At 42.8% G+C, this 14,515-nt stretch overlaps 1 protein-coding gene across 2 annotated transcripts in view; it reads right to left on the bottom strand.

The window, feature by feature from the left end:
- The window catches only part of CTNNA1 (catenin alpha 1), a 67,023-nt gene that overhangs the window by 1,531 nt on the left and 50,977 nt on the right, over positions 1-14,515 (bottom strand). For both annotated transcript variants that reach the window (XM_082216330.1, XM_082216331.1), the window contains exons 14-17: positions 12,889-12,999; positions 10,535-10,716; positions 8,006-8,111; positions 6,090-6,224 (exon numbers count right to left, since the gene is read on the bottom strand). In XM_082216330.1, coding sequence (XP_082072456.1) covers positions 6,090-6,224; positions 8,006-8,111; positions 10,535-10,716; positions 12,889-12,999 — 534 coding nt within the window. The remainder of the gene's footprint in view (positions 1-6,089; positions 6,225-8,005; positions 8,112-10,534; positions 10,717-12,888; positions 13,000-14,515) is intronic.

Below are 14,515 nucleotides of genomic sequence, written 5' to 3'. Positions count from 1 at the left end.
GAAAGTGGGGACATGGGTGACGCTGTGGGTTAAACCACAGAGCCTAGGACTTGCCAATCAGAAGGTCGGCAGTTTGAATCCCTGCGACGGGGTGAGCTCCCGTTGCTCGGTCCCTGCTCCTGCCAACCTAGCATTTCCAAAGCACGTCAAAGTGCAAGTAGATAAATAGGAACCGCTCTGGCGGGAAGGTAAACAGTGTTTCCATGCGCTGCTCTGGTTTGCCAGAAGCGGCTTAGTCATGCTGGCCACATGACCCGGAAGCTGTACGCCGGCTCCCTCGGCCAATAAAGCGAGATGAGCAGCGCAACCCCAGAGTCGGTCACGACTGGACCTAATGCTCAGGGGTCCATTTACCTTTAAAGAAGGAAAGCAGTGGGCAGGACTCAAAAGGCTTCTTTAGCTGCACTCAAAGCAAAAATGTCAGAATCTGAACCATGCATCCAATCAGACTACTTTTGGAAGTCCCCTTAATTTTCAAAAGAGGTTTTCTACATGACATTGGGTGGGTGGAGGTGGAGACAAGGGCTGCTGTCCAAGGAATGCAAGTCCAAAGCTCTTGAATAATATGAACTCAATCACTGCATACAGCCAGCCAAGATTCCCAAGTCATCTGACGGCTGGATACACAATCATGAAACACAGATCCTCATCACTTTCAAAACAGAAGCACTCGCCCTGATTGCTGGCATGGCATGAAGTATTAAAAGTCTTGATGCTAAATTGAAGTAACTTCAGTATTCTGCTTTTGCCTGCGTAGGTTTAAGGAATTCTTCCTTACACGCCAAGCTTCTGGGTGAAAACCTTGTGTTTTCATATGCAGGTAAACAAAGGAAGAGGAACTTATATATTTTTAAAAAAATTATCAACACATACATGCCTTAGCGCTGCAGACATAATCTTGGACTACCCAAGGAGTCTTCAGTGCTTCACTAAAAAAACCTGGAGTGTTTCTTTTAACAGGACCGTTGGGCAAAAGTACAGTACTTAATAGTCAAATGGTGATTGGAGAAAATTTAGTTAAATGAGCTTATTTAAATAAGCCCTCAGTTTAGCAATTACTTAAGAGAAAAAGCAGTTAGGAAGGGATTTCCAAAGGTATGGCAGTATTTTGGCTTGTTGCAGCAAAAATAGTCATTGGCATTTCAAAAAAATAACATTTGTCAGGACGCAAGCTTCTGTAGACGAGAAGCATTTCTCTACAATAGTGGCTGTGTGAGAAGAGCAGGAGGGTGTGGCTGGCTCAGTATAAATGATGCTCATGTTAACAGGTGACCTGAAAACTTGTCTCATGTGGTACCTGCTACCTGCTCTGAGCCCATCGGCTATAAATCAAATTTTTTAGCAGCAACAGAGGAGGGCAAGATCTCGTTCCACTCCACCTCTCTGGAAATTGTTTTGTTGACATATCAGTGAACCTGGAGCTATTGTTCCACAGGGCTTCTTCTCTGTTCTGTCTCTGCTTATACTGTATGGTCTAGACTAGAGGTTTTCAACTTTTGATTCCACAGCTCCCTTGACCATTCTTTCTGTGGCATCCCTGTGGGGCTCAGGAGTCCAGTTATGCCACCCCTTGCCTGCAGAGTTGGCAGTCTCCCACTCTTTTTCAAACACCCTCCCTTGTGCAGTGTTTCCTCTGCCTCCTCTCCCCTCTCCTTGGGAGTCCTCCTGGCAGCCGCTGCTGCCGCCCCTGGTCTTGCTGCTGCTGCCCCCTGCCCCAAAGAGAGCTGCTTCCTCACACTAGTACTTGCCTGTTCATTCCCAACAGCAAGGGCTGGTGGACTGGCTGGCTGAACTCCCTGGCCTGCTTACTCTTGAGGCTGCCTCAGCTCCTGGCAACCAGCAACCCCTGACCAGCCCCAGAGGCACCATTCTCCTAGTGAGCTTGTAGCCAGGGCTGCTGCAACCAACAGCTGTGCAAGCCGTTGGGGGGCAGAGACATAAGAGAGCATCAGAGAAGGGAGGGAAGGAAAGAGGGACAGAGGCCAGTGTTGCCCGCGGCACCCCAGACCCTAGGGTGCCAAGGCCCACTGGTTGAAAACCACTGGTCTAGACTGTGAAGGTTATTCCGCTGCTGCTAGCAGCTGTCTATGTATTTTGAGACAGGGCTTTCAATTGGAGGGCTCCATGCCTATGCAAATGAGGAACAGGCAGAATGAGATGGACAGTAAGGAAAATTTAACTAAGCCAAGGTGAAGGGGGAAAAAACAACCTGTGGAGAATTTTTGAAATATGAAACCACACCAATGAAGGATAAGCCAGCTCTTGTATGTGTCAATTTGGATTGTGGTATCTATTCTACTAAGTCAACATATTTTAACAAACTGATAAAATATGGAATCGTAAGCACACAATTGCACTGCACAATTTCTGCCAGCATTCTGTTGTGTCCCATCACTTTGTGTCAACAGCTGATGTGTCCACTGTGCAGCGCTGCATAGTGACCACCATCTGCTTGCATTGAAATGTATCATATTAACATCACTGCACTGTCAAAAAGGACATGCAGATTGACAGAAGATGGCAACAGGTAGGGTGGCACAGACTGTTTGAATTCAGAATTTAAAGACTCCATGAGGGAAGCTTCAAAAAGATTAACTGCTTGGCATATTTTGAGGGACCTTTGACTGATTTAGGCCTCTTAATCAACAGATCAAGACTGCCTTTTCATTTTTATGATTTCTACAGCAGCACAGATAATGTCGACATTTACAAAGAGAATCTGGGTTAGGATCCATTGCAGCCATTTCTCAGATTCTGCATATCAGTGGAGAATAACCATTCCTGTATGTCCTGCATTTAACAAAATCCTTCTGACCAAGAACTGCATAAACAATAAAAATTATTTTTTTAAAAAAGAACTGCATAAACAAGTGATATGGGATTCCTGATTCCTTTTACCGATTTTAACTTTTATTTTTTATTTCCCAGATTCCAAAATGTTGTATTTACCGTATTTTTCGCCCCATAAGACGCACTTTTTCCCCTCCAAAAATGAAGGGGAAATCGGGGTGCGTCTTATGGGGCGAATGCCTGCAAGCCTCGCGTGCCCGGCAGGAGGTCCCACCGGGTGCGCGAGGCTTGGGGCGGCAGCCTGTCGCCCGAAGCACGGGGAGCCCTCTGGAGGGCTCCCCCTGCTTCGTGCGAGTGTCTGCAAGCCTCGCGCACCCGGCAGGAGGTCCCACCGGGTGCACGAGGCTTGGGGCGGCAGCGGACTGCTTGCGCGCACCTAGAAGCTTGGGGCGCGCTGACCTCAGCACGCCCCAAGCTTCTAGGTGCGCGCAAGCAGTCCGCTGCCGCCCCAAGCCTCGCGCACCCAGCGGGACCTCCTGCTGGGTGCGGGAGGCTTGGGGTGGCAGCGGACTGCTTGCTGGCATGCAGAAGCTTGGGGCGCGCTGAGCTCAGCACGCCCCAAGCTTCTAGGTGCGCGCAAGCAGTCCGCTGCCGCCCCAAGCCTCGCGCACCCAGCGGGACCTCCTGACGGGTGCGGGAGGCTTGGGGCGCGCTGAGCTCAGCTTGCCCCAAGCTTCTAGGTGCGCGCAAGCAGTCCGCTGCCGCCCCAAGCAGGAGGTCCCACCGGGTGCGCGAGGCTTGGGGCGGCAGTGGACTGCTTGCCGGCACGCAGAAGCTTGGGGCGCGCTGACCTCAGCTTGCCCCAAGCTTCTGGATTAGCGCAGGGGTCCGCTAGCCCTGGGAGAGGCGCCCAGCTCTCCCACGCAAGCGGAGACCTTGCCTGCACGCAGAAGGTTGGGGCGCGCTGAGCTCCGCACGCCCCAAGCTCCTGGTGTAGCGCAGCGCACCTGGGGGGGGGGGAAATAAATTTTTTTCCCTTTATTTCCCCCTCTAAAATCTAGGTGCGTCTTATGGGCCGGTGCGTCTTATGGGGTGAAAAATACGGTATACATCACAAACAAACACTTAATGGGAAGGCAAGTGCTGTAACAAACTAGGTCATTGTTCAACTGGCTGATGGGGAAAGGGATACCTACACGGTGTATGCACTTTTCTTTTTCAGTGTGTATTAAACTACATTCTACCGAGTCTAGCTTGGAGACAGACAATTATTTATGGCAGAAGACCATGTAAGTCACACAGGCATTTTATAGTCTCAGTAAAACCCCAGGGAACATGTTAGCGGGCTGTCGGGGTAACAGCTATGTCTTTCTCCCATGCCGAGAGCCTTGCCAAAGAGTGCCCTCACATGCAGAATACCACAGCAATACATGTTGTGTTTTCTGCAGTGCTCATCCACAATTCCCCTGGTTGTGACAGATCTGCTAGGAGCCTATTGCTACACCAAATGTACTCTGTGTGAAGGTGCTGCTGCCAACACTACTATATGTTTCTGCTTTAGTTTGCCATTATTCTCAAAGGCGGAATTCGCTTGTTTTCTTCTTCTTCTTCAAGCAAAATTTAGGATCTGAACCTTTCATTTCTCCCATATCTTATAGTGTGAATTCCCTTCTGCGAAAGTAATTGTCTAAACACAACGTGTAGCTAAGAACAAGCCTTTTGATGATCAGAAAAAAGAAGTTGAGGACTAGTTTTGTGGAGCAATAAGAACCATGTTCCGACCACCACTAAGGTATCTCTATCACAATCACTGTTTAATGCATACTTTTTTAATGGATAAATGGGGAGCCTTGATACAGTGGGATAGCATTCTTGTGCTGGAAAAACTTACTCCTTAAATGTAAACCCTTGAAGATGTCAGCATAGTACTGGACAGGGGAACTGCACTGCTGAAGGGGAGCATGAAGTCTTACATTTGGGTACAAACATTTGTACTTCAGTGCAAGCACACAACCACAAACGCACTTGCCCAATGAATTTTTTTTCAAAACTGCTCCAGTTTTGCAGAGTGAAGGGGGAAGTGGAAGAGACTACAGTGCGTATAGCAAAAGTGTGAGAAAATGCTGATAGTGATTTAGCACCATCAATATACAAAGTGCTTTACAGCATAATACAGGAGTAGGCAACCTAAGGCCCGGGGGCCGGAAGTGGCCCAATCGCCTTCTCAATCTAGCCCACGGATGGCCCGGGAATCAGCATGTTTTTACATCAGTAGAATGTGTGCTTTTATTTAAAATGCATCTCTGGGTTATTTGTGGGGCACAGGAATTTGTTCATTTTTCCCCCTTCAAAATATAGTCTGGCCCACCACATGGTCTGAGGGATGGTGGACCGGCCCCCGGCTGAAAAAGTTTGCTGACCCCTGGCATAATATAAACCTATGGGGAGGTGAGGAGAGGAGAAAAAGACTGTCACTACTGCCTGAAAAAGTTTCCAATGCTGGCAATGAGATAAAGGGGGAAGGTAAGATGGGATGAAAATGATGTGCACACAGCTAGGCTGAGGACCAAAGGGTTAAAACTACTAAAGGTTTCCAAGGGGAAGAGAGCGAGCATTGCTTGGTTATTCTGCTAGGAAGTTCCAGGGGCAGCAAAAGAAATAAGTGGGGGAGCCTGAAAGCAGAAGTCCCAAGCGGCTGACTGGTAGACTGGTAGGAGAACAAGGCACAAGTATAAACAATAGAATGGGACAGGTTTGTGGAGAGGTTTAAAGACAAGCAGTTTGATGTAAAAACTGATGAGAAACAAGCAGACATGATGGCAGAAAAGAATGACTTGGAACTGGAAGTTTGGAAAGAAGTAAAAGGATTTGATCTAGATTCTAAGATGCTTTCAGAAAATAAACCATTATTCAGAATGCAGCTGTGGAGTGGTCTCAGCTCTGGATAGCTGCAGATCGAAGTTTAGATGTAGCCTGTATCTTACAGGAATGAAAGTAAATTTACTCTCTGAATGAAAAAGCATAGCACAACTGTGAAAAATTGCACTCTAGCATGGCCTCTGACTTACCAGAAATATCTAAGTACATAAGGATAATCAGAAACAATTGTAATGAGTTTTTGAGCAAAACCAAGATGCTCCAGGAATCTTTCCAAAAGGAGATTTATATATTCAGAGATCAGAAACAAAATGAAGACACACAAAGTTTGTTCAGATTCCTAAAAAATTAACATAAATGAAGATTGTACAACTGTGGATGTAGAAGGAAGCCCAAACCAAAGTGTTCAGAAATTTACATACCCCAGACACGACGAGTTCTCCTCCCAGGTTTTGAACTTCTGCCTTCACTTTGCTGCAGATGTTTAGCTGGTGGCAGTATAAAGCAATACGTTGCAGATAGGCTAGCAAATCCTGTTTGCAAGCAGAATCTGGGCACTGAGGACAGAAATAAAATTGGTATTTAGTTCTGAGACATTAAAATTGATCAGTGTAACACATATCAATAGTGTTTCCAGTCCCCTAATGAACATACAGGCTACCTTAAATATCTAAGTTAGGCAAAAAGCTGATGTTGTAGAATACCTCTTGCACAAAGACTGATAATATCAACAGCCACCAGGTCAGTCGTTACCTTGTAAAAAAGATTTGGCAAAATGCCTGTCTATATACGCTGATTGACCTATAAACAGTAATAATACAGGTATATGGATTTCATAGTATGTCCTAACTGAGGCTTCTCTCTTTTGAAATGTATTCTGCTTTTGTTTTTTTTTAAAAAAAGTGGCAGCATACATGGTTTAATGGTAGAAAAACTTCGAAGCAGTTTATAGTTCCTCTCATTTTATCACAAGTCTGCGAAGAATTTATCCTGTGAGCTTCATGGCTGAGCAGGAATTGAACTCAGGTTTCCCGCCTCAGCCCATTACGCCAAGCACCAAGAATTTCCCCACACAGTATAAATGTCACCCATGGATCCCATAGCCTAATATGTAACAAAAGATTTTTGCTTCTAATTTTAAATAAATAGTGTATCTATTTAGTGAATATACATTTAGGCTTTCTACACTGCATAGTGGAAAATCGAAAGTGAATGGCTGAGAACTAAACGTTTCATTATTATCACGTATATTGTTCACTTCGTTTGCAAAAGTAGATACTTTGAATAATTGCTTGTTGAGAGCAATTGCACGAGCTATTCATTGCCTTTCAATCTATAATGGAAACATCCTGAACTTGCACCTGTAAGGCATTAAAATGCTTAAAATTGTGCTAGTTTGCACAGGAGGTCAGATTTTCCTGCTTTAACTAATCTGGCTGCAAAATATATGTCTTCACTTTTGAGAATTCCAAAATATACACACTGTGAAGCGAATAAAAAAAAAAAGGCAGAATGAATTAAGGTAACAATGAGATGCAATACTGTATGAATGAAGTTCTCACAATGCGTGAAAATTCATCTAAATGGTGAGAAAAAGTTCTTTGTAACTGCAAATGGAAAAAGCTATTATTGCTTTCAGTCCTACAGTTTGAGATAGATGCAAGTTCCAAAATACTGACATCTCTGCTGGTGGCTTGCAAGGCAAGGGCAATGTAGTAATTCCACTGCATTCTAGAAGCGCATATGGTTAAGTGCTGTGTGACTGCTTGCCTTCAGGCTCCTTATCTTCCATAAGGTCAGACCGTGCCAAGCCAGAGCAATTTGCAGAACTTCACAATGAACGTGTGTCTCAAATATGAAATTGTACAACTGGAGGTATAAAGCAAGTGTTCAGAGAGTAATTATTCAAAAACAAAGTTGAAAGATTACAACTTAACCTGCATTTACTAATGCTGGGAACACACAGTGAGGCAGTTCTTTCGAGATTGGGTTTTTTTTTTTTTGTAAGGTGTCCAAGCATCCACAATGATTGAGTAGTTGCAGAGCAATGTATGGAAAAACAAAACAAAAACCAGCAGTGGAAAGTAACAGCTTTCTTTGGGGAACTCTACGCTCAGTGACAATTTTTGAAGTGAACACCAAGCTTCTCCAAAACTCAGGGAAAACGAGTAATCCAGCTACAAATAAAAAAGCTGAAGTGGTGGAGAACAAAGAATCAATAATTTGAGTCAGAAGACACCATAAAACAAGCTGCTAGCTCCAGGACTCTTGTACCTGTGAACCTAAAACCCCTGTTTAAATTAAACTAAAAGCTTGTGAAAAATCAGTTCCAACTCACATGATCAGCAATTGTCCGTCCTAACTTGTCCATTCTTGACCCAGCTTCTGCAATTTTCTTTGCTGCACTAATCACATCAGATGTATTTTTCAGTGGCCCTTTCCCTCTGCAAAAAAAGAGAGCACAGCAGTTGTCTATTAGAATCAAGAACACAAATCAAGGACATTTTTGTTTCTCAGTGCTCTCCAGCTGTACAGGAATGGCTACAACTAGGCTGCACTAATGTGGCACTGAAGCGCACTGTAAAAGATTGCTTCATATTATTAATGTACAGTATGTTTCAGATATAAAAAGGTAAAACTTGTGAACCAGGTTCTTCACATAGTTCTGTTTCATACTACATATTGGAAGGAACCAAAGAATTGTGCAGATAGTTCTGAGTATCTGGGGAGACTGCGTTTGCATTTCTTGGACACAGACCCCACCACTTTCACAAAAAGAGGATCTTTTACAGGTTGGTGGAATCATATGTATCTATGCGCATATATACAATCCTATCTAAATCTCTGCAAACAAACAAAAACAAACAAGGCAAGCCCAAACTCTTGGACACTCCTATACTCTTTGGAACACAGTCATTAACCTATAATAAAAATAAACCAAAAGTCAACTAATTTCAAGTGTCAGATCATTACATTATTGCAATATGCAAAACAAAACAAAACACCCTTCTCTGCTTAATATTTAAGTACTATGAAACCTTATTTATTGTCCTCTATTTTCAAATAAGTATCATTTTGGCCCAGTTTTTCAGAATACAGATCACAAATTGAACACAATTTCTATGCAGTTTCCTGGAATCTCCATGTATGCATCACAGATAATCAATGTAGGAAGTTACATTTTAATCTTCACAAAATGTGGGATTTCCAAAATAATGTTGAAATTATGTTCAGCAATGCATGTGCTGGAGAGAGCTTTAGTTATTCAGACATTTATTATTTATTTCTACAATTTATACAGCACCCTACAGCAGAAGATCTCTGGATAGCTTGCCAGAATCAAAGAGAATAAAATGAAACATAGCCAATGAAAACCAGAAAGACTACATTAAAACAGAGTAGAGACTTTGCAGCACTAAAATTCTGAAGAGGACAGAGGGGAAAAAATCCACACAGCTAAGGCAGTATCAAACCCACATTATAGTTTAAAAGGCCAGGGACAATAAAAAGGTATCCAGCCGCTACTGAAAGGACAAATAACGGAAAGGCCCTCTCGAAACCACATGGCATTCCCCAGTTGTAGAGGACACTTAGAGAAGGGCCATGGATAATGATTTCAAAGTGTAGGGAAAAGGTAATCTTCCAGATACTGAGGTCTCACACCAAGAAGGTTTTTAAAGGTCAAAACCAGTTCTTTGAATTGGGCACGAAATGAGGAACATGAGTCAGGGGAGATGGAAAAGTACAAGCATATTATAATCATAATACCCAGTTCCAGTGTGTATTATTGTACCTATATTCTGTACCAACTAAAGCTTCTCACCGTTTTTAAAAGCAGGCCCACACACATCACACTGGGTTGTTTCCAAATGAAATTGTTAGTGCAAGGACTTCTGCCCAAGCAAGAGAACCATCTCTTTCTAACTCCACCCATGCTCCCAACTATCTGCTCTGAAGTGTGTTTTTTTTTGGGGGGGGAACCCAAAACAAATTGGCACAGGCACTCAGGAAAAGGAAGTATTGGTGCACAAGGTGAAATGCTTGCACTAACAGCACTTCACTGAATACAAGCCACTGTAGTAATACAAATGACCCAGACTTGGAGTCTCTCTCTGCCCCCCATAGAGAGCTCTAGCCTAAGATGGTAAAAAGTGTCTCATGGCACGCCTCTAGATACAAAGACAGGTGAGTGCCCTCAAGTGATGAACCTGGTCCATTAGGAGGGAGTGCAACATCCTCAAGGAGAGGGTGAACTACAATTGATCTGGGCAGATGAACCATGCACTAGCAGAACCTCAATCTGGTCTGGATTGAGCTTCAGCCTTTTGGCTCTCATCCCATTACCATTGCCAGGCACTGATAAAGCACTTCCATAACCTACGTTTTATCCCTCCCTCCCTGGATGATCTCATTCAGTGGCTTTGTGTAGATGCTAAACGGCATGGGGGACGAGATGGAGCCCTATGAGAGAAGGGGCCATGAAACTGAGCAGAAATCCCCCAGGCACCACCTCCCGGAAGTGGTAACCTAGGCACGAATAGAACCACAGCAGAAAAGTACTATGCACACATAACTTGGACAGGATCTTGAGAGGATCCCATGGTTGATGTTAACAAAAGCTGCTGGGAGATCCAGGAGAATCAGTCCTCTCTCCCTCTATGCTAATCACCACCCTGCAGGCTGACAAAGGCAGTTTCAGTACCAAAGCAAGGGCTAAAGCCAGATTGAAAACAGACAAAACTAGTCGGGTCAGTCAATAGCATTTAGGAACGAATGTAAATCTAACAGAGCCTTGTTGGACAACGGATATGAAATAAAGTTCCCCCAAAATGCTTATTTAGATGGCATGTCAATAAGGAATCCTTACCTGGTAAAATCTGTCATTTCCATCATAATCATGCACATCTGTTTTGCCAGAACAATGATATCATTACCACTATCATCCCATTTGGACACTTCAGCATCCAATTTACTCTTTTCTTCCTGGAAGCTGGCAACTTGTTCAGCGATTTTTGCTTTTTGCTCCTGAGGGAGTTGAGCCATGATAGCCTGGAAAGAAGAATGGTTTCGCATATAATTACTTCCATTCTTTGGCAAGGTGGCTTTTCAGGTTATTTTCACTAGCCAACTAATTCATAGGGGCAGAATCAAATTATATCTGAAAGGATGAGAGGAACATTTATTTCCATCTTGATCCATATCTTGCACCTATATGAATTATCTACCATTAGTAGTACAGACTATTGGGAAAGAAAGTCACTGATAAAAGGCTGATTTCTGAAGTCCTGCTGAGAGGAAATTGCTAGCATCCCGAGGGTGCCTTCTTTCTTTTTTCCTCCTTTTCTCTTTGTAGAGTACAATAGCCTTTACAGCAAGGTGGTTCACACCATTACAGAATCACTGCTGTAGAGTTCACCTACCTTCAGGTAGATAGCTAGAAATTAAATTTATGTTTATTGTCAAGAACAACCTCTTGAATATTGTTCAAGAGTGCTCAGGAGCAAAGCTTTGAAGCAAGAACACATCCTCCTACGTAATTACCAGATCACGATGTTCCAAATTAATCTAGGATTGGATTTTGGGAGTTTAAACACACACTGTCTACAGACAAAATTGTAGGGCTAGTTCACCAAGTGAAAGCAAATTATAACAGAGCTAGGCCACTGTTGGGCTGTATGAAACAACAGGATAACCCAGGGTGCCTGGCTTGAAAAGGCATGTTTATTCACAAACAAGTAGCCCACCTGCAGTTTCAAGTAGTGCACTGGCATGTCCTCTTTGGAGCAGTGCCACTTGAATTTAAGCATCTCCTTTAATTATTGTGGTAGTGTTCTGTGCAAACACACTGCACGCACGTATACACAGAAAACTTAGAAATTACCAATGGCGCTTGGCGAGAATTACCTCTGGTCTGCTACAATTTTGTAAGGGAGACAGTTGCCAAGTTTGACGTTTAGCATAAAATATACATATGAAGGGCTATTTGGTTGCAACACAGAAGCTAATCCAATTATTGAAGTATTACATTCAATTTTGGTATCCATCATTTAAAAGAAATCTGAAGAGGAACTGGAGAGAGCTCAGAATAAATAGTTTGGAAGCCATGCAATCTTAGGAAAAGTAAAGGAATGTGAAATCTTAAAAGGTTGAGGTGGCATAATATAAGGAGAAAATAAATGCTGTAATAAAGACGAGGGAGAGAGCTGAGACCAAATATAATGGTCTCAAGTGGCAGCACTTTATATGCTGGCAGCAGAACAAAATAGTCCTAAGTGGTACATTCTAATTAGTGAAGAGTCACTGTAGTGCAGTGGTTAAATGTTGGACTCGGACTTGGGAGATATAGGTTCAAATCCCCTCTCTGCCAAATATCTTACTGGAGTGGCCTTGATTAAGTCACCATTTCTCAGCCTTGGGTAACCTACAGGGTTGCCATGAGGATAAAGTGTGTGTGTGTGTGTGTGTGTGGGGGAGAACCAAGTATTCCACCTTGCAGGAAAGGCAGAATGTAAATATACCCTAGAAACAAAGAAATAAACTTATCCTTGGCTATTAAAGGGAATTCTAATGCAGGTATCAGATTAGATGTTCTTATCTGATGATCCTGTCTATTAGGTCTGTGGTTCTATTACAAAATGTGGGGCAGAAGGAAAGGTAAAACAGGAAAAGAAATGCCACTTATCAGATTACATAATGACTGACAAACAGCGAAGACTCATGGGTTTGAAGATAGGTTTATGAACTCACTGGGATAGCTGAAAGGATAGGGCCAGAAGAGTTCATGATCTTTGGGTAAAATTATCTTAAGGCTAGGGATTAACTAGTGTGGCAGGAGGAAAGTACATGCATCAGAGGGGAGAAGCAACTAAGGATGAGGATAGCAGAGGGAGTGATATGAGGGGGTGGAGCTGGACAGTTGAACAGGACACTTGGATATGTCATGTTCTGATCCAATATGGACTGCCCCATTGGCAACCTTTTCTTTCTGTTTTGATTCTACTTCCTTCCCCAAAGCAGAAAAGAAGGAAGATGATGGTTGGAGAAAGAGGGACGTTAAGACAATGTTATGGGGTAGACAATAAAAAGGTAATACACTTCTAACCCTTGAAACACAATTTCCCCCCCTAAAATGCAGAAGCAGAGAGGAATGCTAGTGTCTTGATTAAAGTATGGTCAAATGTTCTGCATATGTTCAGCGAGATTTGGAACAGTTTGCCTTACTCTTGCACTTTGGCCTGCAATAAGTTGGTCATCTTCAGTCTGAACACTTGTTCGGCTTCTAACATCAAAGTCTTCTGTCTCAAAGTCTGAATCATCCAGTTCTTCAGGAGTCTGGGAAAACAACAATACAAAAAGTCAAGAGCAATTCAGTGAACTAACATCTCTGGGGTTATTCCCTCTGGAATGCATCTAATTTAAAAGCTTTAAAACTAAACATGAATGAATTTTCACATTTTGTGGTTTACAGATAAGCAGTTAGAAACGGCACCACCACATGTGCTAAATGTACGGCTTATGACATTTAAAGCATCCTGTAGATAATTTGATGGGGAGATTGAATATAAATGTTTTAAATAAATATTTTAAAAACTGTGGACAACTGATTTGGGATGCACATGTTAAACTGCAGAGCATTGTGCCCACCAGCTTCATTAACTGATACTCCAAGATTAAGCCTCCTTCACATTTTAGTTGAAGACAACTAAAATAGGATTCACAACACTTATAAGAAACTCCAAAGCTAGGCTTTGGGAAGGAGGTGTGAGACTCTGAAAGGGTCCTAGAATCCTCCCTTCCCAAAGCCCAGTTAGCATTTTCCCAGCTTTGGGAAGGAAGCAGGAGGGGTTCTAAGACTCTGCCAGCATTCTCGTACCTCCTTCCCAAAGCCAGGTGCCTCCTTACTCACCTTTCGGAAGGCAGTGTGAGGGCTGGGGGCGCGTACTGTGGCCTTGTATAGGGTGCCATAGTACCCAAATCTGTCACTGGTGTGTGTGTGTGTGTGTCTAAAAACTGGAATACTTGCAGCAGGGGAGCAAATAGGTATGAAGCAAGCTCTAACAAAAGAATCTACAGCTGCTGAGACAAGGTGCAATATTTCAATTTTCAGGTTTGGCTCATGTTATTTTCTCTCTCTAGTACTGATACAACTTTTGGGGAAAGTATATATTCTATCTGAATTACAGGAACATAGAATGGAAAAAAGAAGTTGGGGAAGTATTACATGAAGCAACCCTCATAATCTCATCTGGGAATGCATGCCAATCTCTGCCTTGGAATACAAGTGATGCCAATGTGGTAATGTCACAGCAGGTAATTGTAATTTTAAAGCCCCTGTAATCTAGATCCCTATTTTAATACACATAACATGAGGAAATGAAGATCTGCCATCAGTTGTCCTGTAGTTTAATCTTTGTTAGATAAAAAAGGTTTCTTCGCCTAGCTTTTACATTCTCAGTACGTATTGGCTTAATTCAAGGTATACACAAATGCTTAACATTATCATGCTTTACATTTAAATGTTGATAATTAATGAACGGTATTAGTTAAAATTTCCAATATTTGTGATTCATTCTTATACTTGCTTAAAGCTTTCTACCATCTTTCCAATTTGCATTTTAGATTGAAATGTGAAGCTTTCAATAAAAGAGCTTTTCAACATAGGCCCAAGAAGACGAGACACACTTTTAACTTAACTGTCTACTGATTCATTAGAGTTTGAGTTTATGCATTTGGTAAAATTGAAGTAGCAAACAGGCTGTCTTTTGAATTTGCTTCCTGAAGCACTAGATGTAATCTTAACGTTATAGGGTTTTCTTAGATTTATTCCCCCTGCTGTGACCTAAGAGCC

The sequence above is a fragment of the Podarcis vaucheri genome, assembly GCF_965113315.1.
Source record: "Podarcis vaucheri genome assembly, chromosome: 3".
In the NCBI taxonomy this organism is placed as follows: Eukaryota; Metazoa; Chordata; class Lepidosauria; order Squamata; family Lacertidae; genus Podarcis; species Podarcis vaucheri.
Note: the sequence above shows the minus strand (reverse complement) of the source record. Positions and strands in the feature narration are given on the sequence as shown.